Source organism: Daucus carota, chromosome 8, assembly GCF_001625215.2.
Source record: "Daucus carota subsp. sativus chromosome 8, DH1 v3.0, whole genome shotgun sequence".
Lineage (NCBI taxonomy): Eukaryota > Viridiplantae > Streptophyta > Magnoliopsida > Apiales > Apiaceae > Daucus > Daucus carota.
The window spans coordinates 31638685-31663210 of record NC_030388.2 but is presented as its reverse complement, the minus strand read 5'-3'; the positions used below and the strand labels follow the sequence as shown (position 1 = coordinate 31663210).

The 24526-nt window shown below is 34.6% G+C and overlaps 4 protein-coding genes across 8 annotated transcripts; 2 read left to right on the top strand and 2 right to left on the bottom strand.

Annotated features, from left to right (window-relative positions):
* Nucleotides 1-759: 759 nt before the first annotated feature.
* On the bottom strand, nt 760-8008 carry LOC108197037 (O-fucosyltransferase 1). 4 transcript variants are annotated; one of them, XM_017364514.2, is made up of 10 exons: nt 7856-8008; nt 7578-7770; nt 6135-6213; nt 5939-6009; nt 4555-4643; nt 3920-4043; nt 3560-3843; nt 3070-3199; nt 1181-1899; nt 760-1052 (listed from the first exon to the last, which is right to left on the bottom strand). In XM_017364514.2, the coding sequence occupies exons 1-9, from the start codon at nt 7861-7863 to the stop codon at nt 1285-1287; spliced, it is 1593 nt and encodes a 530-aa protein (XP_017220003.1). In that variant the 5' UTR covers nt 7864-8008; the 3' UTR covers nt 760-1052; nt 1181-1284. The 4 variants fall into 4 exon arrangements, with proteins under 4 accessions (XP_017220003.1, XP_017220002.1, XP_063939647.1 ...); XM_017364513.2 differs by having other exon boundaries at nt 760-1038; XM_064083577.1 differs by having other exon boundaries at nt 7578-7767; nt 7856-8006.
* Nucleotides 8009-8913: 905 nt separating this feature from the next.
* On the bottom strand, nt 8914-15213 carry LOC108199960 (uncharacterized). Of its 2 annotated transcripts, XM_017367992.2 has the most exons (9): nt 14805-15212; nt 13839-13931; nt 13641-13745; nt 12546-12698; nt 11668-11766; nt 11465-11593; nt 10649-10828; nt 9777-9893; nt 8914-9253 (listed from the first exon to the last, which is right to left on the bottom strand). In XM_017367992.2, the coding sequence occupies exons 1-9, from the start codon at nt 15096-15098 to the stop codon at nt 9092-9094; spliced, it is 1332 nt and encodes a 443-aa protein (XP_017223481.1). In that variant the 5' UTR covers nt 15099-15212; the 3' UTR covers nt 8914-9091. The 2 variants fall into 2 exon arrangements, with proteins under 2 accessions (XP_017223481.1, XP_063939284.1); XM_064083214.1 differs by lacking the exon at nt 12546-12698 and having other exon boundaries at nt 14805-15213.
* An 844-nt stretch (nt 15214-16057) lies between these two features.
* Nucleotides 16058-20826, top strand: LOC108197372 (actin-related protein 2/3 complex subunit 4). Its single transcript, XM_017364970.1, has 8 exons — nt 16058-16219; nt 16309-16374; nt 17556-17608; nt 18061-18088; nt 18395-18469; nt 19015-19119; nt 19737-19826; nt 20441-20826. Exons 1-8 carry the CDS (start codon nt 16148-16150, stop codon nt 20528-20530), a joined length of 579 nt encoding a protein of 192 aa, XP_017220459.1. The 5' UTR covers nt 16058-16147; the 3' UTR covers nt 20531-20826.
* Nucleotides 20827-21475: 649 nt separating this feature from the next.
* On the top strand, nt 21476-23703 carry LOC108197512 (uncharacterized). The gene is made up of 2 exons (XM_017365159.1): nt 21476-21937; nt 23200-23703. The coding sequence occupies exons 1-2, from the start codon at nt 21515-21517 to the stop codon at nt 23371-23373; spliced, it is 597 nt and encodes a 198-aa protein (XP_017220648.1). The 5' UTR covers nt 21476-21514; the 3' UTR covers nt 23374-23703.
* The last annotated feature ends 823 nt before the right edge of the window (nt 23704-24526 follow it).

Below are 24526 nucleotides of genomic sequence, written 5' to 3'. Positions count from 1 at the left end.
TGTAGTAATTTTCACAATATTTATACTCCCTCCGTCCCCCTGAGTTGTATACATTGGGGGACGGGGACGCGGCACGGACTTTAATACTCCTGTAGAGTGTAGTTGTGTAATTTATTTTTGAAATTTTCTTTTTCTGAATTAAAGTTTGGATGTTATATTTTTATTCAGAAAAAGAAAATCTCAAAAATAAATTACGGAACTATGTTTTATAAGAGTATTGAAATACGTGTCGAGCAGTTGAAAAGAAACGTATACAATTAAATGGGACAGAGGGAGTATATATTAGTCATAGTTGGGACCAATTCGACCGATTATTTCCAGCAAGGTATCTTCCACATTCGATTTTAAAATCTGATTAATCACTATAAATTTTCTCAAATAATATGTTATATAATAAATTAAATTAATATATCAAATATTATTATAATACTAAAATATATCCGATTTTATTAATCTCCAATCATCTAATCCCGATTTTGGATTTTTACAAATATAAATGTAGGTAACTAACTGAAAACTGAAGAAAGATGACAAGAATATTGATTAAATGTTTAATGAACTTATTGTACATCATGTTCATAATGTTTCAGTTATTAGACAGCAACCTGCATCCTGTTCAATTTTCTCAATGTAATCTTTGCTTTATATGATGCATCAATTTTCCTAAAATTCATACGGTGTGAGAAATCTTGTGTTCCAGATCAAGCTTTACACCGGAACGGATAAGTGTTGGATTACTGACTTAAAGATTGATTCAACTTCAAAGTAAAAAACTTCAGCCACTTGAACACTGATTTCTTTCTCTGGTATCGAAAAACCTGTACATTACATATCAAGCTACAATTTCTTCTCTGGTATCGGAAAACTGTATATTATGGCTGTATCATCATCATCAAACTAATCAAACGTAAAAAAAATATGTAATATTAGTGTACATCAACCTCATATAGTATAATTTCGAACTCCTTGTAGATTATCCATCAAGTTCTGCTGCTATCTGAAATGCAAGTTACTTCTGCCTGAACCCCCACAAAGTCTCTGAAAAATGTAAGCTGAACTATATTCAGATTTATACGTAAGAAATGCGGTAGGTATCATTAAGCAAGAACAGCAACAAGTATATCGAAAACATAGTAATATTGCCTTTGCACAAAAATGAGAACTAGAGATAGATACATACCCACGGCTGACACTCTTGATGAAACCTTCTTGCCCTCTTGTTGGTTAGCATACTTTACAAACAGAGCTATCTAGCTAATTAACATGAATGTGTAATGAATTTTCCTAATTTTCTTCGACAGACGTCAAATTAGATTGAGCGGTGTCTGAATTAGTTGTCCCTTCATTCTCCAACTGATCTTCTAGTATCTGCAATATATTTTCTGGTGGACATTTATGAGCAGGATTTGTTGCAGCTGTCTGGCAAAAGCATTCAGGCCAAGAATTAGTATAGAAAGACTCGGGAGAGACACGTTTATGAGGACCACCAAAGTTTGTCTTAAGCATTGCATGTCTAACAGCTTCTTCGAAACCAGCTGTTCTCCCATTTTCTCGATCAATGAATATTGGAGCAAGGGCTTTCCTATCAGGATGGAGTGTGGTGCGAAAACCATAGTATTGGCGATGGCCCATTAGATTATTAGCAAAGTTGCTGGGTCCATCATATGTTGGCATGAAAATGTCAGACAGAAGACAGACCATGTAATCAACAGCAGAGCCTATTAAGCCCTGTGTATTTTCACTTATCTCGCCAGAAGTATCAACCGTTTTGTGGTTCTCCAGGCGTGGGAACATGGATCTAAAAGGCTTCATAAATCTTTCGCCACCAAATAGCTCACCAGCTGCAAGGTATATCCTCGTGGAATTATCAAATCCCATCGAACGTAATATTAGGCCAACCTGCATACGGAAGGGCCAGAATATGTTAATGGAACCTTAAAACAGTCATGTGCATTTGGAAGATAACTCCATAGCAAAGTCATCTGACAGCGCCAACTATGGTACCACAAAAGGCTGTCTCATGGCTGTAATAGGAACAAGACTGAGTATATTATTATCCCAAATTAGGTTTCCATAGGACCAAGGGTGACTAGACTACATACACCAATGTAAAAACTTATCACAGATGGTTGGCAATTAGATATTTGCTCAAGTATTTTTCAAGTTTATATAAATATTGGATAATTTTGATAGTTACTAAACTACTTTTCAAATTAAATAATAATATTGCTTAAAATTTATCGATGCAAACAATAATTTTCTTTGTTATAAAAGAAAAATTAATTCTCTCATAATTCGGCTTCTTACATAAATATGAAATCTAATCTTCATGTGTTGAGAATTTTATATTCATAATTAATTAAAATTTGTTAGATTAAAGCATTTCACTCTAAAAACTACCCAAGTCTATAAGTATTTCAAGTTCATAAAATATACGAAGATAATAACATTTTTATGTAAATATGTATCATTTAAAATATATAACTATTACTGGCTCAATGCAGATGCAGTAATCAATAAAAAAAATATTTGCCTAATAACATATTGGTATTTTTATATTACTATTACTTCAGGAGGTAAATTGATTTTCAATCTAAATCTAATTAGAGTATTATGCATTCCACTCGAAGACCCTTATTATTTTGGTTTTAGTGTATTAAGGAATTTAAAATCTAACACGCCACACACAGACATGCCTCAGGCAAGACTTAATCCTCAGCTTCTTACAATCAAGATGGGAGGGTATTCGCTAGAACAAAACCTAGCAAATAGAGAACGCCTATAATGTGAACACAAAGGACTTCTATCTATCAGAAAACAAATGACTTTTTATATATCAGACTCTTAATAGACAGAACAGATTCTATGAAAACGTAGACTTTGTTCTTCCAAATGAATTTTAGAACTAAAAGATCCTTTCTTCAAATGATTACGTAGACTTTGTTCTTCCAAATGAATTTTAGAACTAAAAGATCCTTTCTTCAACTGGTTATACATAGGTGTTCATTGTTATTACAGATAGAGGCTGTTTGGCAATGAACACCAAAAGTAAAATCTAAGAAAGTATACCTCTTCAGGTGTTAGCGGACATTTTCCAATAGCCCTTCGTTCACTATATTTAAGATCCTTGTCTTTGAAGTTTTCCTTCCGGTACTTCTTTAATATCATTTGCTCTTCGGGGTTGAATATATCAAAGCATCTGCAAGATTCAAATCATATTATATTCCAACTTTTCAAATAATAAACTCTACTGGTTATCCTTAACAACCAATAGTTCACTTTACTGACTAAAACAAGCCATATAAGAATAATATTAGCTTTTTTCGACAGGGTTCCTCATAGACTATGAGATACATACATTAAGACCGAAACTATTCCTTACTCATTAATGATTAATGATGGATGATATTATTTATATATATATATACCTTGGGGTATACATGTTTAATCATACCTTTTAACTATTCCTTTGTCGGGATGAAGTGAGACATCTGATTTATACTAGTTTGAGTATATAGAACTTAATTTGTTTGGATCTATATATGTTTATAAAACTTACCCAGCAAATGATAACATATCCATCTCGAACCGAAGATGGATCGCCATGAAGTGGCCTTGTGTACGAAGCTTGCTAACTATCGAGTTACTTAACTTCATAATATGTGGCTTGAATCTGAGGGCATGGTAGTTAACTCTGCACCTTAAGCGCTGGTATTCTGGCATGTCAATCTCTTCAGCGAGACGATGTGAAAAAGGAGTGAGATAAATAGCACCATGTTCTTTCATCCTCTGCAAAGCCTCTGTTGTATACCAACTGACAGGAGCATCTCTAGGAGGTCGAATCTAATCCAAAATGACATAGCTAAAGTTTAAGCTTCTATAAGCAATATATTGGAGGGAAAAGGCTGAGCTTTGGTACCTGAAAAGCCTTTATCTTCTTTGTCTTTCCATTTTTTCGAATTTCAGGAATCCTCTCCACAATTCGTACATCATACCTTAGCGAATTGACAAAATGCTCGACATCATATATACCCTGGAAACCACTGGGCAAACAGAGGAATCATTATGGTAACTACTATTAAATGCTGGTATTAGCAAAATAAATTAGATCCCAGTGCTTAAAAAAAAAGACATTCTGCCTTTTTTATCTGCAGAATTTTATATTTCTGCATATATAGTTGGCCTCCCATGCTCCTGCTAAACCCCAGCATCGTGATCATCTGATCTCTAAACTGAGCAAAGAAGTTTACAATCTTTTCTTTTTTAATTTCTCGTACTTAAAAGCATTATTCTAGTTGAAAATTGCAGAGTCAAATGTAGATTTTGCTGGACCAATGCTTGGGTTTACCAACTGGAACAATTCCAAAACTAAAATAAATCCGCTCAACTACAGCCAAGTAATTGTACCCTGTTGTAACTTTTAAATTCTGACCAAATTGTTATAGTTTTAAATTGAGAGTTACACGCCATCAAGTTCAAGTGTTCTGTGCAGAACTACGAACAATGAATTCAGCCCAAAGGTAATGTAGAACAAAAGTTGAAAATTGTTTATACCTGTCATCATGCCAAAAGGAGTTTGCATCCAACTCAGGAAGTACAAGTGTAGCATTCATAATTCTTGCAGCAAGAACTGCATTACAGATCTACAAAAGCAGGTACCACTGATGAGTAAACCTTGTTGACAATGCTGAAAATGACACTGCATATGTTTTAGAGTGCGCACACACGTATCAATTACTAACTGCAATATTATCTTTAGTTGTTCCAGAAGACAAGACATATATCTAATAATGACTCGAAATATATGCCATTTTACTCCTGGAGGTTAATTATGTCATGGCAGCTGGCAAGTAACAGGCTAACAGCAAGTCTGTGTAACATAATAAATAGTGTGGCCAGATGCTTTGCATCTAAATTTAGGGCCTAAAGAACAGAAGAAAAAAATGGCTAATATCCGCATAGACCACGTTTAGATGCTCATTGCTCCATTTTTTACCGTAAAAGTTATGTGGTTTGAAAAAAACAAAAGTTGTGTTGTCATGACGTGAAAATAACCCACCACAGAAATACATAGAACTGCAAGTATTCTCCAGAAACAGCCCCCACCCCTCGACACAAAATAACAACGGACGACATGCAAAAAACAAAAAACTAAGCATTCATAGCAATAAAACTACAAAAAGGTGCCAATGATAGAAATCAGAAGACAAACCACAACAGGAGAACAGACTAACAAATAACAATGTAGATTGTAGAGGTGGAAAGAATGCCATCGAAAAACAAAGATCTGTTCGCTCTAGTATATCAAGGGCCTCACAGACTTAAAAATAGCATCCTATTCTTAACTGTAAGATCATTTTAATATATGGATGCCATAGCAGTTGCCCAACATCAGATCATGCATATTTTGCCTCCTCATTTCAATGTAACGACTACAGACTGTAAGTTCAATAATCATCCTGATAGGCTTTGTGGCAACAGAAAATCATATGCCATCCTCATTCTGCCAACCACTTCCAACATCCAATGAGGCATGTTTTCCAATCACAAAGCTCTCCCTTTTGTTAAGACAACACAAGAGAACAATAGTGTTTATGCCAAGTCAATAGTCTTATTGGTAATGAGACCCCTAATTCACTGAAATTATTTTATTATCACCTCTTTACATGACTTCCCTAATTATTTACACCTGAAATATTATCTGTCTACTATCTTCATAAAGAAAGTGGATCATGTTATAATATCCGCATGAGTTCACAGATATGTATATAAACTAAATCTTCCCGAGTCATGAATGACATAATTATAAGTTCACGGAAATAAATTACAACTGTGGTAAGCATTTTGATCACATAGCAAGACCAGAAATATATTTTCAGGAAATAATATGTGATGACAAGTTCAAGGAAAACACAGCTCATATAAATGAGAAACAAACCGCAGTACGCTGTTGATTTAAACCTCCGTTGCAACGAACACGCAGATAGCCATTGCTTTCATTTGGAGGAGCTGCCATAAGTCAAGAAAAAAAGAGAAAGGAATATTCAGTATACACATCTGAGAGAGAGCAGATATTCAGTATAATATGGAACGCAGCCTCACTGGATATGTACTAGATAAGTTCATTTACATACGAGGCCAATCAGATCGTGGTGCAGATGATGGTCTCCAACCGTCAGATGCAACAGTACCCCAAAGGTTCTTTACGCTGATCTGCTTACACGTAGTAAAAGAGAACTAAATACACATACATGTATAATATATATATATGATATATACCTAATAGATGGCATGCTAGAAACATAAAATAATTAAAGAGACTTTGAACCAACTAGGAAACTTGAATATGGTAGAAAATGATGAAGTCAACGAAAATACACTGGATTATCAACAAATAACTAAATTCTAGGCCTGCACAAAGCAATAGTCAGGGTAGAGTCGAATCTCGTATAGAAACTGGATATGAGATGCACCAGGCTTAGCCTCAAGAAACAAATGATCGCTTTTGAAGACATAGCACAGAAAATAACAATGTTTTACTTCATTAATTAGCTTATATTCACTTTTGGTCAGGTTAATAAAATCTCATTGGACTATGGTTACAACAAGGCAACACGTATATTTACATTGACATCTACAATCATCCACTTTATACGTATCATAAGCAGAAAGTGATAAATCTATAAATGGTACATCTCTAGTTTTGCAAATATGTTCATATGGCAACTATCAAATTCTTTTTCATAACATCCTCTCAAAACATAACATGCAAAATGGGACATGGGTCACTGATACCATTTTAAAATAAATATGCACACTTGAAAGGCATGTACACAGAGCACCTCCCTCTAAAATCAATAGTAACTAAATAATCCCCAATATCATTAAAGATTATGACAATTACAATCAATTACAAGCTAAAGTTTGTTCCTGATTTTACAACAAACATGGAATGAAATTCCGTCCGATCATAAACACCATAATATAAATGCGAATAAAGTCAAATGTAATAATGACAGTCAATTGTGAGCAAACGCTCGCTTCATGATTTTTAACACAAAAATGGAACAGAATCAACTAAAAACATAATACTCTACACGTGAATGATAGTCAAAATTCATAGTAACACACAATCTCCAATATGCTCAAAACCTGAAATTCATAACAATACAATCAATTACAGCTAAAGCTTCCTTCATGATGCTACAAAAAGCATAGAACATATGAAGTCAAACGATCTCAATTTAACAGCTTGAACGCAAATAACAGTCATAAGCAACGACAACGCAGTCAATTATAAGCTAAACCTCTCGTAAACGACAAATAGCGCACACAATTACACTTAACAATGACAAACACAACCATACCATACATGAAAAATAGGCGACACGTCGTGAAATTGACAATGCAGTCAATTACAAGCTAAATCTCTCGTAAACTACAAACAGTGTACACAATTACACTCAACAATGACAAACACAAACACATCATATAATCAACGACAACAACCATAATCAATCACGTAAACACGAAAACAGGCAACGCATAGCACAATTCACATTTCACGAAGCAAACACCTTGGAAGGAGAAGCAGGCGGTTTATAAGTCTTGGTGGATGACAACAAAGAGAGAGTGCAGATCACAAGCACGATAACCGCAACCGATAACTTTCCGAACAGCCGCTTGACGCCGCCGCTCAGTTGCTTCAGCTGGTGGTGCCGGTTGTGAGCGCCGCCTCTCTTCGCCGGCGCCATTGCATCTCCGAGTCTACTGAAATCAATGAATTGAATCATCATCACAGTTAGTTATGTATTATATACACAAAAACTGTATATAAGTTGAATTGGTGTGTTACCTTCGCATTTAGAGATCCAGATTGAGGAGATGAGAGGAGGCTTGGGGCTGATTTGATTGAATTGCGATGATCAAGTCGGTGGGAAATTTGGGGTTTTTTTATTGGTTAGTGTGTCAACTGAGAACTACAGTGGGAGTGCCGTTTTTTACAGCGCAGTTTGCCAAAGATTCTTATTATCCGATACCCGATCGGATCATCAGAATCGATTAATTTATAAATTTGTTTTTTGAATTTAACCGTATGAAAAAATTTACTCCATAAATTAAATAAATTAGTGGAGGTGTAAATGCGTTGTTAGTAAATTATGAAGATATAAAATATAAAATATGTTTTTGATTATATTTATCGTTGGTAAAGATATTATTAGCAACAGATTAATATCAATATACTAGCCATTCTTTTTTTTCTTTTTTTGAAACAATATACAAAATTATTATTAGCAATAATTAATATCAAGATTCCGTATGGTGTACACCAGTGATTTTCATAAATATTGCTATAGTTGATACTCCGCGCCTACTATAACAATTTTTATTAATATTTATTTTATAATTTATTGATAAACACACTTATATGTTTGAACTTAACCTCTGATTATTTTTGAAAAGATTTAAATCATCGATTTTAGACCTCCACTAAATTAGATTTGAATCATCGATTTTAGACCTCCATTTAATTACCGGATCAACTTATGTTAAACTAAACAAGAGTTATACTTTTTTTTTTTGAGAGGAAACAAGAGTTATACTTATTTATAATATAAGATATAAATTTTATTTAAACTTTATTGCTGTAAGCAAATGTTCTGGCAAAGCAATAAAACACCTACTGATTCGATTTTCTTAACAAACGACCACAAATTATTGATTTGTCAGATCCGGTTTGTTTTACCTTTCAAAACCAGACTTTGATATAACATCAGATGACTGCGCTTAAAGAATCACATCCATGTTTCAACTGCAATCTACAAGACAGAATGACCAGAAGGAAAAAGAAAGGATGGAAGCTAATTCGGGGGCAAATTCCCATAATTTTAATTATTTCTACAGAAGGAAAAGTTTTATTAAACATAATATTAATTGACGAAAAAATTGTTTTGTGAATACACAGACAAATAATTATTTAGACAGAAAGGTATTGCAACTAAATACATTTACATCCACCTAGAACTAGTTATAGAAACACCAAACTAACACAATTATAAAGTACAGTGTCTTTATAGGGTAAGCACCTGCTCTAGCCAGGATGAGACCGCAACTTATTGGCAACATAAAGCAGGTGGCTAATGTTTGATGATGGATAATTTTGTAGCAGCTTGAGATTAGAGGTGAAGTCGCCGGCAAGTAAACGCCTCCGCACAAGAATAAGCATTGCACAGCAAACCCGGAGCAATGTCTCCTGCAATACCAAGGGGCGGCAAGGGCATGTCATGTTGTTTTTGTAGCCGTTAGCTTGTTATACTTTGCAGTTGAAGTAAAGATGTTAAATCTACATATGCTTGTATATAAATTTATTTACTTCCATTTAATGGATTCTCAACATATTTTAAAATTTTCTTCCCTCCCTGCTTAATTTTCTCTCAGTTCTATTCACTATGAAACTTCTTTGCTATTTGAGATCTAATGGCTGACCTATTTAAGGATGAACAGCTGTATCGAATTCTCTATGGATACAGTATTTAACTAACAGTTGATTCATGGTGCCTCTACAGTAATTGCTCCTGTTATTTCGAGTTTATATAATCACACTGTAGCTAGGAGCTAATCCAGGATTTCTCTACGGTTTCAAGTTACCAATAAGAAAACTAAAAACCTATCCCAACTCATATAAAGATTACTGAATTTTTAGCCCCCGTCAAAAATTATTATATATAATTATAGAGTTATTAATGAGCAGAGAGAAGAAAACAAAAGTTACTCACTTGAGGACCTTCGGGATCACTTAAGAGTGTATCCCAAATGTGAAGACTGTCCGCAAAATTGAATTCTTGGGTTAATAGGAGGGTGATCCATCTAAATGCATAAAACTGGGGATTTACCTGTCAATTTAAAAACATCAGAATCAGGAATGACAATAATTCTATGATACACATTTTACAAGGATCGAAGACCCAGCAAGAGACTATTTTAGTCATAAATCTATTTCCATATTTCTTATGTTATAGCTGCTAGGTATAAGGGGGGAAATGTGATTATTGACAGCTAGCTCTGAGGAGGAAACGTAGTTAGCAGGAGGAAAGTCCACTCCGGCACGTTTGTAAAACTATCTGTACTAGTAAAAAGAGCCACTTGTTTTCTTCTACAACATACTTATAAAGGGCCACTTGTTTTCTTCTAAGACCTGTTGTTTCTAATGTACACCCATATATCCACTTCCTAGAGCTGCTCCCAGAACATACTATAGGAGAGTCGCATACATGAGTTCTAGAGTGCCTATGAAAGGGGATAGCACATACCGCGGGTGGTCATGCATATATTGACCATTTGGACAGCTAAGAAGAAAAGTTTATGTAGTATTACATTAGTCCAGGGAGTCGGTGCAAAGAGAGAATGATGGAGTAGATAAGGGGAGACCAAGTGAAATAAGACCAGTCTTTCACTTCCATCAGGATCCATGGCTAATTTCTTGACGACTTCAATTCATAATAGTAAATAGAGACCGAATATAATGCACTTTTTGTAATATGGATCTGGAGTACCTTGAACGGAAATAATATAGTATTCAAGCGATAAAAAGTTTCTATGATCAGTCAACTTAAATTATAAAAGGAGTCCAGAGTCGTGGGTGTCTTACTTTACATGTGACCTCAAGATGGCGCCAGAGTTCTTCGTCATGCTCTTTCAAAAGCTGTGACATCTTTGTAATCGTGGATCGTATACCCACTACACTATTGTCAAGTTGCTGGCAGAAATTGTCGCGGAATCCACTGATCAGTTCCACAAAACAAAAGAATGTGTCTGCTTCCGCGGAGGACTGCACAAATTGGAAACCAAAAACATGAAAACAATGATGTTAAAGTATGTGCAATATGTATATGATGGAGATACTAAAAGACTTCATGAAGAGAATTTCGTTTAGCTTGATGCTCAACTAAGACCGAAGACCTATGCGTGAAGTGATAACCTTGCACATTATTTTCAAACATTATGCCAGACTTTAATAATCTTGTTTGAGAAGGCTCCACTATATTATATATCATCCATTTACTCTTCTACCCAGAGAACTATCTTATGATTTATACATATACATATGAAGTTTGTATGAATCCAGAAGGGGCGGATATAAAGAAGCTGCAATTCATAACCTCTAAAATATCCATGCGATATAATTTCAAAATGCATAAAATTCATTATGTTAGAAAAAAATGTGAACCAGCTCTGTCCAAAAAATGTATGAACATATCACTAAACCTGCTCAAGCTAACAAGCAGAATGACTTCAGATTTGATATGCAAGAACGCAAGAACACCGTATAGAAATTGTTGAGTACCATAATAAGAATAATTGTTGCAAGGCAATCTAGTTTAAGTATGTGAACATAGAAAACTGCTATTTGAAAACATAATTATGTATCAGAGTGGAACCTTAAGCATCAAGAGATGTTACTTACTGCATTTTCCTCGGCGGGGTCGTTTTTGAACACATAATACAAAGGCGCCAACACTTCATTCATGCCTTGGACATATCTGATACCAGGATTCAATTTGGCAAATATGATCAATATACTTCGCAGAGCCTCCTGGAAGTAACCAAAGGATTTAAACAGAGTGTTCAATAAGAAATCAGTTCACTAGATACATGACCAGAGCTTGCCTGATTAGATTTTGCAAACTGCGAGTCTCCGGAGAAAAAATGAAGGTCAGGATGAGTACGCATCACATCACGGTCAATCTGTTCAATGATCTCAGTGTCCTACAAAGCAAAGGTTTTCAATTCAGGGAATGCAGTTTTTGTTACCTATGCATATCTGAAAATAATACAAGACACTAGTTTGCAACTTCAACAAGCCTGCATCAATTTTCCCATATATGACACTGCAAAGCCTGTACAAGATGCACAGGTGAAGCATCGTTTGAAGCTACAAGCTAAGAATTTGGTAAGCCATTGGATAAATGAGTGAAGAAGATCTAGAACTATATGAGAGATCTGCAAAATTAAGAATCTTCGTAAAAGCATTAAGTTCTGACATGGATCTAGAAGTGCCTATAATTTAGCTATTAGTCTGAGGAATTGATATGAATACATGATACAAGACACTCAGTTAAATATTTTTCAGTGTTTAGATCATAAGTTCCTAATTCCTATCCTCATCTTGTCAATTTAACAAGGAACTACAACTACCAACCCAAATCATAAATCATATAAAACAGAGAAGCAAAGATGAGGAGTGGTGACCTGGTATTTAACTCCACTGAACCTAGCTAGCTGTTCTCACTTCTCAGAACTAATGCAATTATGCAATGATCTTCATATTTCATGAAACTAATGCTAATAGCTTACTTTTGACAACCTATATGCCTTTCAATAGTTATTACACTATGTGGGTACTTCTACCCATGTAAGAGACTCGATGCCAAGATTTTATTGGAATATCTGCACAGTGATGACTGATGAGTGATGAATCCCAATAAAATTTGTAATCGCAAATTTTATAGGTATGCACCATGGTTTTAAAAGCTAGAGGCTGGTACCTGGAAGAACTTATTCCAGGCGCTTGTTGTCCCTAGGCTTAAAGGATGCTCATCATGGCTGATTTCTGATCTTGAAAGTAAACCTTTGTTCTCCTTCCTTGTTTCATCAGGGTCTAAATTGATGGAGTTACCCTTGTTCCTTGCGATTTCTGACTGACTAGCCATAAATCACTCAGATTGCAACAGATAATACAAAACTTCACCATTTAGTTACATTAGTCTCGACTGACTATCCTAATAAGATATTAAGCAAGTAGACATACTATATCTGAAATAATATATACACACAGAATAAGTAACAAATAAACTCTATGATCAGGCAAACACAAATATATTTTTCAAAACATTTGACAGGAGCACTTATGATTTTGATGGCTGTAACATTCCTGTGTCTAATAAACAACACTTCATCCACTAATTAGGCACATGCATGAATTCAGGTATCAATTATGACTCCTAAAGTAGGCTTACAAGCAGAGTAGCAGACAACTCATCTAATGCTACTGGATTATTCCAGTTGGCTATATTGGGTAAACAACTCCTTAATGCAGCAACTTCCAATATCTGTTTTTATTTATATTAAAAGTTTCAATTGTAATTTCAAGACGGCACACGACTTTATTACACTGCAATTTAAGTAAAACTTAACATTAAACCACCATCGGACAGTGAAAAAAGCATGTTCAATGCACATTACACAGATAGCACCAGGACATGCAGTCTCATATAGAAGTTTAAATTAGCACTTAACAACCTCCTTATTGCGTACAGCTAATCTAGAAGCCGAGACACTTTTACCTGAAATTTATTCATTGATCACATGCACAAAGAACACATTTTCGATATAGTGCTTGCTTTCCTCCAAATTATATTCGAGATATGCAAAGATAATGAAATGATCACTCAAAAGCTGTTAGTCTATTAACACTCAAATATATAACTGTGTTGAAGATATACACAGATGGCACTCAGTTTGGTCACTGAGTAACGCCACTTTTATGAACAATCCACAATTGCTAAATAACAATTTATACTATATAATACCGCAAAACAAGATCAACTGAATAGATGTTTAATTAATGAAGTAGGACTTACAGGATTCAACAAAAGCTCATCTTTGAAGTTCTTGTATTGAGACCTCTTCTTGGCCAATTCAGAAGGCCAAAGCGCTCGATCACCCGGGAGATACCCCAATAGCAACTGAAAACGTTACAAATCAGTAAGTCACAAAAAAAATAATTGTCAATCTAACTATACTAACATCAAATAATTAACACTTGAAGGACAGAAGACCTTCCAAACCGCACTTCTGACGCCGGCACCATCAGGTATACCCTGTGACGCAAGTCTCCGCAATTCAGTCAAACTGATAACCTTGTTCGAAATCTATTTCAGCACAAACATATAATCAATATCACAACACAAATAAAATCATAGGCAGTCACTGGAGGGCAACAATACATATAATAACTGCACTGTATTGAGCAAAATGATGTGTCATTCAATCATCAACAACTCCTCGTTCTCAGTTATCTTACAAGCTACTCAACTTTCGGATAATTGAATCAAACTCAAAACACCATTTTTATATATATTTTTTTCTTTCTTATTCCTCTCTAAGCCCTCATTATGATATTAGGTTCATAACTGGACTAAACTGAGAAACAGCGATATATCGGAACAATAAATTATGAGCCATTTAATTATCAGTTACTCAATCTCAATACTTATACAAGCTACTAAACTATCGGCATGATTAGATACTTGAAACGTACTATCTCGCCACAAATAACTCAAACACTACTCTTTCCTATTAATTTCATTTTCTCTGTCAGCTCTCTTAAAATTAGTTAAGTAATATCATGTTTAATTGAAGAAAAAAGCAATTAATAAGTTACATGCATCAATACACACCAAACGTTTTCAATCTATAAGTGTGATAGCAATACATATAAATACTGGCTTACTGCACTAAATTAAACAGCAGTACTTATCCCTAGAAAAACAAATCACCACTGAATTATCAGTACTCGTTGTTCTCAGTATTTTCTCAGTATAATCAATCACACTTGAATACATCATCAGCATCTCCCTCCCTCTCTCACTCTCTCCCTCCCTCTCTCCCTCTCCCTCTCCCTCTCTCTCTCCCCCTCCCCCTCTCTCTCCCCATAATTAGGTCAAACAAAATCACATTCACATAAAAACGACAATTCAAACAAACAAACACATCCAATCATCTATACAGAGAGTAAACGCAACCTCGTGTAAGAGCTGAGCCTGTTTCGAAGCATCTTCCACCACAGAACTCACCGAACTAGCACCATTCTCAAACTCATCCTGATGATCACTAACAGCATCATCAAGCAACGGATCACTCGCCTCAACTTTCACCGGCTCCGGCGGTTCAATCGCCCCTGGCGGAGTCACCGGAACAACCGGTTTCCGGTCAAACGGAGAGTGATCGGAAGGAGAGGGGTCATCGGCCGGCGGTGGAGGCGGATTGGAGGACCAGAGAGAGCTGTTGAGCCAATCAGGCAGCTGCTTTTTCACCATCGATTGTTAGGTAGTTTGGGAATTGTGTGTATGTATAGGTGGGGAATTCATTTCATTTTTCACACTTCGCGAGGTTTTTTAGTTGTTGAGGAGAGAGGACGAGTGAGTTCGGTTTTTCTTTTGGAAAAATAGAAGAATTTGTTCGAAAAATTTTAAAAAATAATAGTCATAAATGTTATTTTATATTTATACATTTTAAATTATATATAAATTATACATTGTAGTAATTAATAACACTACTCCCTCTATTCCAAAATAATAGTCACTTTGACTTTGTGCACGTATTTTGAGGTGTAAAAAAAACATACTTCTACACATTATTATTGACATTTTCTTTTTCTGAATAAAAGTTTAACATCTCTATTTTTATTTAGAAAAAGAAAATTTCAAAAACAACATGTAGAAGTATGTTTTTTTTGCACCTCAAAATACGTGTACAAAGTCAAAGCGACTATTATTTTGGAATGGAGGGAGTACTTACTTTTAAATAAGCACGTAATATATGCATCTTCAGTTTCATTGAAACAGGGTATTTTAGGGGGTGTTTGTTTCTGGCTTAAAAGTCGGGCTTCTGGTTTATAAGTTAGAAACACTTATTTGTATCGTTTGTGTAAAAAGTCAAAAAACACTTATAAAAAGCTAAGAATGCTAACTTTTGTTTCTGGATTTCTGCTTATTTCTCAAACACTTTAATCACTTATAAGTTTTAACTTGATTCTAACTTCTTACTCCATTTTTTTATTTTAACAAGAAACATTTATTTTAAACTCACCCAAACGGCCGCTCAGTTTGAAAAATAAAATAAGAAGATATCACATAAAATTTAGAAATCGGGATTATTGATTTTTATTATAAGATAAATAAAATTTTAATCAAATAAGAGTATAAAATAATTTTAAAAATTAACTAAAAATTTTAAGATTTTTCGATAAATGGAAGATTTTAGAGGGTAAAAGCGAGAATGTAAAAAGTACGGAGGCTGGCAATCTAACGACGAGATCAGGTGACTGAAGCACAAAACAACAGCAGAAGAAGACGAGGAGCTTGAAATGTTCGGAAAAGAATCAGCCGCCGCTCCGGCGAACCAGTGGCGTCGTGATCTCCGGCAAGAGCCAGCCTCGGTGCGTCTTCTCTTTTCCTCGCATTCGCTTCAATTTCTGTAATTAGGGTTTCCAGGTTAACTAACTTTATGAATATTTCCAAATTTCAGGGCAATCCGTTGAAACTGTACCTGAATTGCATCAGAAACACTCTCGAGGCCGCTATGTGTTTACAGGTCGCTACGCGTAAATGCGTGTTGATTTTGACTGTAATCATGTACATTTTGTTTGCTCGTGTATATAAATTATGCAAGTTTTTAGATTTTTAGTCGAAAGCAGTTTTTAGAATACAAATGATTAGAGCCGTACTTTATGTTATTAGCTGCATCTCCGAAGGCTTCTGAACAAGTACTTGAAGTTCCGATTTTAGCAACTTGTAGAATCACCCTTATTCGTATCTGGATTAAGGCCTAGCTTCTGATTTTAGACATTCCTTTTAAGAGTGCTCGCGACGGAAGACATATTAGCTGGGCTAAGTGCTGGCAGTGAGTTAGTGTATAGTAGCGATACTTTCATCATTCTTGCTGCCTTTAATTTGTTGTGATTTGAGCCCGACCTTGGATCAATAAGCTCCATTGCATTTTTGTTCTTGTATGTCGTGAGCAGTCGGACTAAATTCAGATTAACTATGAAGTGATCGAAGATAATCAAGATATATTTTTTTCCCAATCAAGAAGACATGTAGTTTTCATTCACAACTTGTTGAAATAATAACTTTATTCTGTAGTAGTAATTGACTTCAAATTACTTATGTGAAGTGAATAAGAGACTTCACATAGTTGGAGCAACTCTAATTGTAATATGATGTTTTCCTCTTCATCAAGCTTGGCAAACCAGAGTCTGTGATTTTCTGGTGATCTATGTCCAGAAGAGTCTTAGTGGCTTTGATGTCTCTATGGACTAACTATTAACTAATTTACATCAAGTTTTTCTCTGTTGTATAGCAAAAGATGGTCTTGGTAATTTTGAGCCAGGTCAAATTGTTTGCAAAATTTATTTAGGTAGCCCTGTCAAGTTTTAAATTACGAATTCATGAGAAAATTGCATCTCCAATCCCTTTTGCTCCTCTTGGTGAGAGCCTCTTCGAGGGTATTAAGTTCTAAGCTTCTCGTAGTGAGACTAGTCACCCATGCCAGTCATCAGGAACTTGAAGACCATTTGATAGTAGGTTTTAGTTATACTATTACTTTGACTATTGCGAGCACTAATTACAATATTGATACATGCTTTTACCATTAAGAACTCCAACAGTATTCTCGTTTCCTTTTGGCCTCATTATGTATGAGTATATCTATGATAAACCATTCATTGCATATATTATGTATTAATCATATTTTTTACTGAATGATGGTTGCAGAACTTTCCTTGCCAAGAAGTTGAAAGACATAACAAACCAGAGGTTGAATTGAAGTACGTATATACTTTATTTCTGTATCTTACTAATCATTTTCTCTGAATTAAGGTTTGATATTATCTCGAAGTACATAATCAGTACCTGAAAGATTTACCTGTTGGCTAATTGAGTCTTAGCATATTTTAAATTATATGTTTTAGGAATTAGAGAGTTAAAAGTAGATCATAGTTATTTTGTATATTTTGACATGGTGCCATGATAAAGTACTATAAGTCTAAATTAGCATCTACCCTTTCCTCGTATATCAATTTTCTGAAAATTTTAACATGCTGTAATTCTTATGGGATCTATGCCTAACTTTTTGATGATCTTAGAGACTGAAATTGAAGAAGCACATAACTTTTTGAACCACGAATTCTTGTTAGTTCATCATTTGAAATATGTCAAATTTACTTGATCTTTTTACATTTGAAATAGCAAGTTAATAATTTTTTCTTTCAATTTTCAGGACCAGTCCAGAACTTCTGCTCAATCCTGTAAGATTATTTGTTTTTGTCATTTTATGTAGAACTATATGATCAGAAGAAATAAAAAATACTGAAGAAGTTGGTTCACAGTCTACAGTTTTCCATTGTCAACACATGTACAAGTATTGGAACAAAGATCAGTAAAATTCTTGAACAAAGTAACGTCATCTAATGGTCTTACTAGCTGCATAAAATTGAGCTTCTTGTATAGAAGTATGGGCTAGTTTTTCATTATTTTAATCTTACGTGATACAAGTGGCCTGAACAGCAATGTAATGGAAAAAGTGTTTCTAAAAAGCTGTTTTCTTCTTGTAGGTTTTGATATGTCGAAATGAGGCTGAGAAGTGCTTGATAGAAACTTCTATCAATTCACTGCGGATTAGCCTTAAGGTGATTCATAGAAGGATTTTCAGAACATTTAATTGTATAATTATTTTCCAACTTATGTTATGATCTTGTCGGGCATCATATTGCATGAATTTTCACTAGACCTGCACGGTGCCAAGGCTATGCTAGTACCATATGTGTGTTCTTTTTTCTTCATCTACAGTATTATGCATCTCACAATATAATCCACAAGTGCAATCTCCTTTTTTAATTTTTCAATGAAAATGGAAGAGGAGAAAGGAGGCAGCTTCCATTTGGAAGGAAGTATGTTCATCATATAGTAGTATAGACTGCTTAGGCAATAACTATCGGACTGATCATGTAGTCTAGTTATTAAGCTCAAGGCTGCTTTTAAAGTCTCGCAAATTGATCAAATCTGATAATGAAAAACTCTTTCAGTTACATTGTCCTTTATGAGAAGCATTAATAGTTGTTGCCTAAGTTTTAGGATAATTTTCCCGAAATTGTAAGCACTCTGCAAGTCACTTATTGTATTTCCTACATGTGTAACAAGATCTATCAATATTATCATTTTTATTGCTGTATAGGTAAAGCAGGCAGATGAACTTGAAAACATACTGGCAAAAAAATTTCTAAGATTTTTATCTATGAGGGCAGAAGCATTTCAGGTTTTAAGGAGACAGCCAGTACAGGTATATTTAAACTAACAAGCTGATGCTAATCTTAAATTTAAATCTTCATCTGCCCTGACTGGAATATGTGTTGGTAGCGTGCAAACAGAATTATCAGTACTATTACAAATACATATTAATAGATTAGAAGAAATTTTCAAAAAATGTGCTGTATCCTATGATATATTTATTGTTCAGTTGAATATCTATTGTTAAAGGACTTTAGTGTAATAATATGATGGAAGTTATATTCTGATGTAACATGGTCGCTGTTTTTTCAAGCAATGCCATCTACCCTTTAAACATAAAAATCTTGGTATGAAGTGCTCCACTAAAAATTTGGTCTTGAATAGACAATGTGGGTTAGAAATCTTACTGGACCTGTGGTTTAAAGATAGGGATAACGTTCGTCTATGGGGATTTTGTTCCCCATTTTGCCTTATCAAATTACAATTTATACACCAATATATACACACACAGTATTGTTTTCTTGGATTTTATAAAGGGATAAATCATGGTGATGTAGCCCTCTTGTTTTAGCACTCCAATCTGCCACATGTTTGTTCCTAAGCTTAATCCATAGTGTTACTTTATTGCTTGCATCTTAATATTGTTGCCCTTGTGCCGTGGGTTTTCAGGGATATGATATTAGTTTTCTTATAACTAATTATCATTGTGAGGACATGCAGAAGAATAAGCTTATAGATTTTATTGTGCAATTCATGGAGGTAAATTCTAGTATTGACTTCCTCTCTCGTGTACTTGTTTTATGTGTTCCTAATCAGTTACTACTTACTAGGCAGATTGATAATATACGCTCAGACAATGACTACTAATATGGTTGAGCATATTATTGTTTTTGCATCTTTATACGACCTTAGTAAATAGTAGACATTTTTAACATTAATATCTAATAATAGTACATTCCACATAATTTGACTCTGCAACCAACAGGCCTCATATTTATACCTTACATGTTATGGCCATATCCTTTAAGCTGTTGAACCGAATGTACTTAAGCCTAAAGGAGTTCTAAGAAGTAGTAGTGTGTCTATGTATCCTAATAACACACGAACTAAGAAATCCATCTACTTGTGCATCTACGTCATGATATTGGTGCAAAAACATAAACGTCTGAGGAAACTGCAGAGTGCCAAAATTGGTTAGATGCGACTTTTTATGTCACTCGTGGAGTGCGAACTTCTAATAAGTCATTTCTTATACAAGTTTTAAACACACATATATCTCCTAGTGTCTGTCCTGTTGATTATCCCCAGCCAAAAACCTATAATAATCTGATGCAGAAGATTATTTATTGCCTTTTCTTTTATCTCTCATGCAGGATATTGATAAAGAGATTAGCGAGCTAAAGCTATCCATGAGCACAAGAGGGAGACTAGTTGCGACTGAGTTTCTTAAGCAATTTATTTGATGATGCCTAAACGAATTCATATCGACTATCCTTTCTCTCTTGAAGATGGTGTGTGTTAGCTTCAGGATCTGTACTACCTAATAGTCCATCTGTTAGTCCATCACTGCCCATCATGTACTGTACTCAAATATTTTTTGTACCGATTCCTTGAAGTAGATTTGTTCTTGCTGTATATTTCTTGCTTGCTCTTGTATGAGTTTTTCTATCCTTTCGAAAGTTTCTTATTTCTCGCTGCAAAACTACTTTGTACTCCGTAGTGATAGTTTTTAAATGTAAAGTCTGATGGTTGATATTAACCTTCTCCTTTGCTTGATTTCAATTGTTTATCAACCTATATGTACCTGCGCAAAAATAAATAAAAAAATTTGTACCAATCATTATTAACAAAGAGATAAAATATTGTAATACGACTTACTTTTAAAGACGGTAGTATCATAAATAATTTCAAACATGATTTTACCTTATACGAATGGGTCTGCGGCAGAACTTCACAAATAAAAAAAATCAATATCTATGTATTAGATTTTAAAATTATTATTGAACACACACAAATACACAATAATAAAAAAATATAAAAAAACATGTATTTAGATTTAGATCTTAAAAATCTATTTAAAATTTAGGGTTCCGCAGCAGAACTTCAGTGGTTCCATGGTTCTATTTTAAGGACCGGTTCTCTCTTAAGCGCGACCCTATACGAAATTATCATGTTTACGGAATTTTACCTTCATTCCAAAATAATAGTTGTTTTAATTTTGTGCACATTATTGAAAATGTAAAAAATTATATACTTTTAGATAATGTCCTAATTTTTTTTCTGAATAAAAGTTTATCATTTATATTTTATCAAAAAAATGGAAAATAATGTATAAATATACATTTTTATTGGAAAATATTAAAATAATTATTAATTTAATATGAACCGAGTAATTCGAGTGTTTTGAAGTGAACTTGCAGCCCTTTTCATTTACACAACCATTCACAATGTCACTCTTTCTCCGATCACCGTCAAAACCCAAAACCCTAATCCCCCTTTTCACCTCTCTCCGCTCATACGCCGCCGTTTCACCACCGCCCTCCCAAACCCACCACACCCACCACCAGAAAACCCACACCTACTCACCCCCAAGCCCATTTCTCAGCAGCTGGGACCCGCCCAAGAACCCTAAAGAAGCTCAATGGCAGCTCGCCATGCTCCGGCGACAATACGACAAGCAAGTGAGGGAGGTGCGCAAGGAGTATATGCAAGAAATGGAAGTGATGAGGGCTGAGAAGGCGAGGAAAGATGAGGCCAAGAGGGAGGCGCTTCGGGTTGCGAATGAGGAGAGGAAGGCGGCGAAATTGGAGGCCAAGAAGGTCCGGGCTGCGGAGCGGAAGCTGGAAGAGGAGGAGTTTCGACGAATGCTTGTATGGTGAATTATAAAAAATTATGAAAATGCTGGCTTTATTGTTTGTGAAAGTGTCGATAAAATTGGATTTTTGTGGGGTTTTATGGAAGTGCTGATCAAAATTGGATTATTTGTGTGGGTGTAATATGTGTGTTCGGGAATTGCTGGCATGACCAATTAGGGAATGATATTGGAGTAGAGAATGTAGTATCATTTATTGATAATTTGATTTATTTGTGTGTGTGTGTATAGATAATGCATGTTCGAGAATTGATGGGAGTGATGGTTTGGTTAACATATTAGAGTTGCGGATATTGTGTCGTATTATGCAAGTATTGGTGGAAAGTGAAAATTGGCTTCTTTAGTGTGTATATGAGTAAGGTTTAGTGTAATTTTGAGATTTGATGGCAATGACAATTAGTTTATGATGTTAGAGTTGTGGATGTTTCGACAATCATATGGAAGTGTAAACTAGGGAGAAAATTGGATCTTTACGGGGGATGAAATGGATTTAACAAACGGGGCTGTTCTGTGGAATATTGATAGAGATAGAAGTGAGCCTTTTGAGCTATTGTTTTACCTCTTTAATTGATGAAGGCTGAGTGCTTTGTCATTTGTCAATGAATTTACAATTTTCTGTTCTATGACTTGAGCAAGCTCATTTGCTACTTTATATGTTTTAGGCTATGTTAGTCTGTGAGAGTATAAATTTGTATGAGTGTAATTAAGCTGGTGATTCTATGTGCTATTGTTGTGTTCGAGTCACCTTGTACATGTGTCTACTGTTCGTCGTCGTTAATGTTTAGTTTTTTATTCAAAAAAAAGAAAATTTGAAAAATAAGTTATGAAAATATACTTCGTATCCACCTTAAAATGCGTGCCAAGCAGTGCAATAAAAATCTGTTAACAAATGGGTGGGATGGAGGGAGTATATAATTGTTTTATAGTTATGATACAATAAAAGTTCTTCACTCTTTTGAGCCATGATGATTGTTGTGGGGTCGTCTTCTGTATAGATTGGCCGTAGGACTATATCACTACGGTGTAGAATCTGTAGATAGTTTGTTGCTTTTGAAGAAAATTTTGCTTGCTAGATCAAGGTACGAGTGTCTGCTATGTTCTATAGCCAACTTTTGTAATTAATATGACTTCTTATATTAATGACATATACAAACTATATATGCACCCACTAAGAGCATCTCCAACCCAACGGCCAACACTATAACTCTGTAACTCATTTTCAGTATTGCATTCTTACTTTCTTGCACTACTTATTTGCAGTTGAAAGAAAAAGAAGAAAAACTTGAATATTGGAGGAAGAGAGAAAACCTCGTACAAGAGAAGAAGGAGAAGAAGAAAGAGGATCTCCGCAGGCAAAGTTCTATGTGGATTGACGAGAATAAACTAGAAGCAAGGACACTGGAAGCACTGGTTGATGGAAGTAATTACCTTTGAGACTTTCATTCTCGTTACAAAATGACAAACGAAAGAGAAGGAAAAAAGAGTTGGCTGGTTTATGTCTCCTATGTCCTTACTCTGGAAGCATGTACGACATAATAAACTGCTTTCTTCTGGCTCTTTCGACAGATAAAAAACCTGATTGGATAGAAGCTTAGCTATATGTCAGAAGGACCTGATTAAATGGAATTTTTTATGTTTTATGTTATGCGCCATTGAAATGACATCAAACTTCCTTATTGTCTTCTGCTAGAATGCAATTTGTTAAACTGGTTTCGTGTTGCAACTCAGTGTGATTGTTTTGTTTTATGCACATGCTTTGATGCCTATTGGTTTGCGCTGTTAAGTACTTCTGATTGTTCTGTCCGTAGAATTTTGTCTCGCTATCTTTTGTTAGAAAAAGTGGAAGCTCAAGGTTTTGAGAGTCGGCACATATGCTTGTCAGGGGCCTTTGCCTTGTTACACTTATATTTGCCGTCATCTTATTTAGGGTCTGAATCCTTTAATCCTTCTCTCTGATTATAATAGGAAAATATAGCCATATATAAACCAGCAAATAATACACTAACACACCCATCTTGTTAAATCTTATATTTATACAAGTTAACACTCACACACCCGTCCCGTTAATCTTATATCTTTACAAGTTAGCTAAAAAGTAAAGATATATGATTATACTTTAAATCTTGAAATAATAATTTAAAGGGAAATTTGCAAAAATATCCATTTTTATTTGAAATCAAAGACTAACAAATGTTGGTATAAACTTTAGATCTTGAAATGATAATTTGAAGGGAAATTTGCAAAATATCCATGTTTTTAAACTTATTTTCAAAAAAAAAAAACAATCGAAGTTGTAATTGAGGTTGTTACTAGCATTGTAAACAAGATTGCAAAGAGATTGGAAATGACATTGAATCATATTTTTAGAAACAATTTTTGCAACTTGGATATTTTTGAAAATCCCCATATTTTTAAAAAAAATGCCCCAATCTGAATCATGTCATTTGAAATGTAAATGATAACTAGATCATGTCATTTGAAATGCAATAATACTAGTATAAAGTTTAGATCTTTAAATAGTGCCTCATCATTTGATATGAATGACATGCTCCCGAACACAATAGTGAAGAATTTAGCAATCCTTGAA

Excerpts from the sequence above, each read along its gene's own strand:
- LOC108199960 (XM_017367992.2), bottom strand. The coding sequence starts at position 15,098 with ATGGTGAAAAAGCAGCTGCCTGATTGGCTCAACAGCTCTCTCTGGTCC. Across the intron at positions 11,594-11,667 it reads AGTTTGCAAAATCTAATCAG|GAGGCTCTGCGAAGTATATT; the intron begins GCAAGCTCTGGT and ends GGTTACTTCCAG. Across the intron at positions 9,894-10,648 it reads ATCTTGAGGTCACATGTAAA|GTAAATCCCCAGTTTTATGC; the intron begins GTAAGACACCCA and ends TTAAATTGACAG.
- LOC108197512 (XM_017365159.1), top strand. The coding sequence starts at position 21,515 with ATGTCACTCTTTCTCCGATCACCGTCAAAACCCAAAACCCTAATCCCC. Across the intron at positions 21,938-23,199 it reads AGGAGTTTCGACGAATGCTT|TTGAAAGAAAAAGAAGAAAA; the intron begins GTATGGTGAATT and ends ACTTATTTGCAG.
- LOC108197037 (XM_017364514.2), bottom strand. Across the intron at positions 4,644-5,938 it reads TAAATCAACAGCGTACTGCG|ATCTGTAATGCAGTTCTTGC; the intron begins GTTTGTTTCTCA and ends CTGCTTTTGTAG. Across the intron at positions 3,844-3,919 it reads AGAAGATAAAGGCTTTTCAG|ATTCGACCTCCTAGAGATGC; the intron begins GTACCAAAGCTC and ends ATTTTGGATTAG.
- LOC108197372 (XM_017364970.1), top strand. The coding sequence starts at position 16,148 with ATGTTCGGAAAAGAATCAGCCGCCGCTCCGGCGAACCAGTGGCGTCGT. Across the intron at positions 18,089-18,394 it reads CAGAACTTCTGCTCAATCCT|GTTTTGATATGTCGAAATGA; the intron begins GTAAGATTATTT and ends TTCTTCTTGTAG. Across the intron at positions 18,470-19,014 it reads CACTGCGGATTAGCCTTAAG|GTAAAGCAGGCAGATGAACT; the intron begins GTGATTCATAGA and ends ATTGCTGTATAG.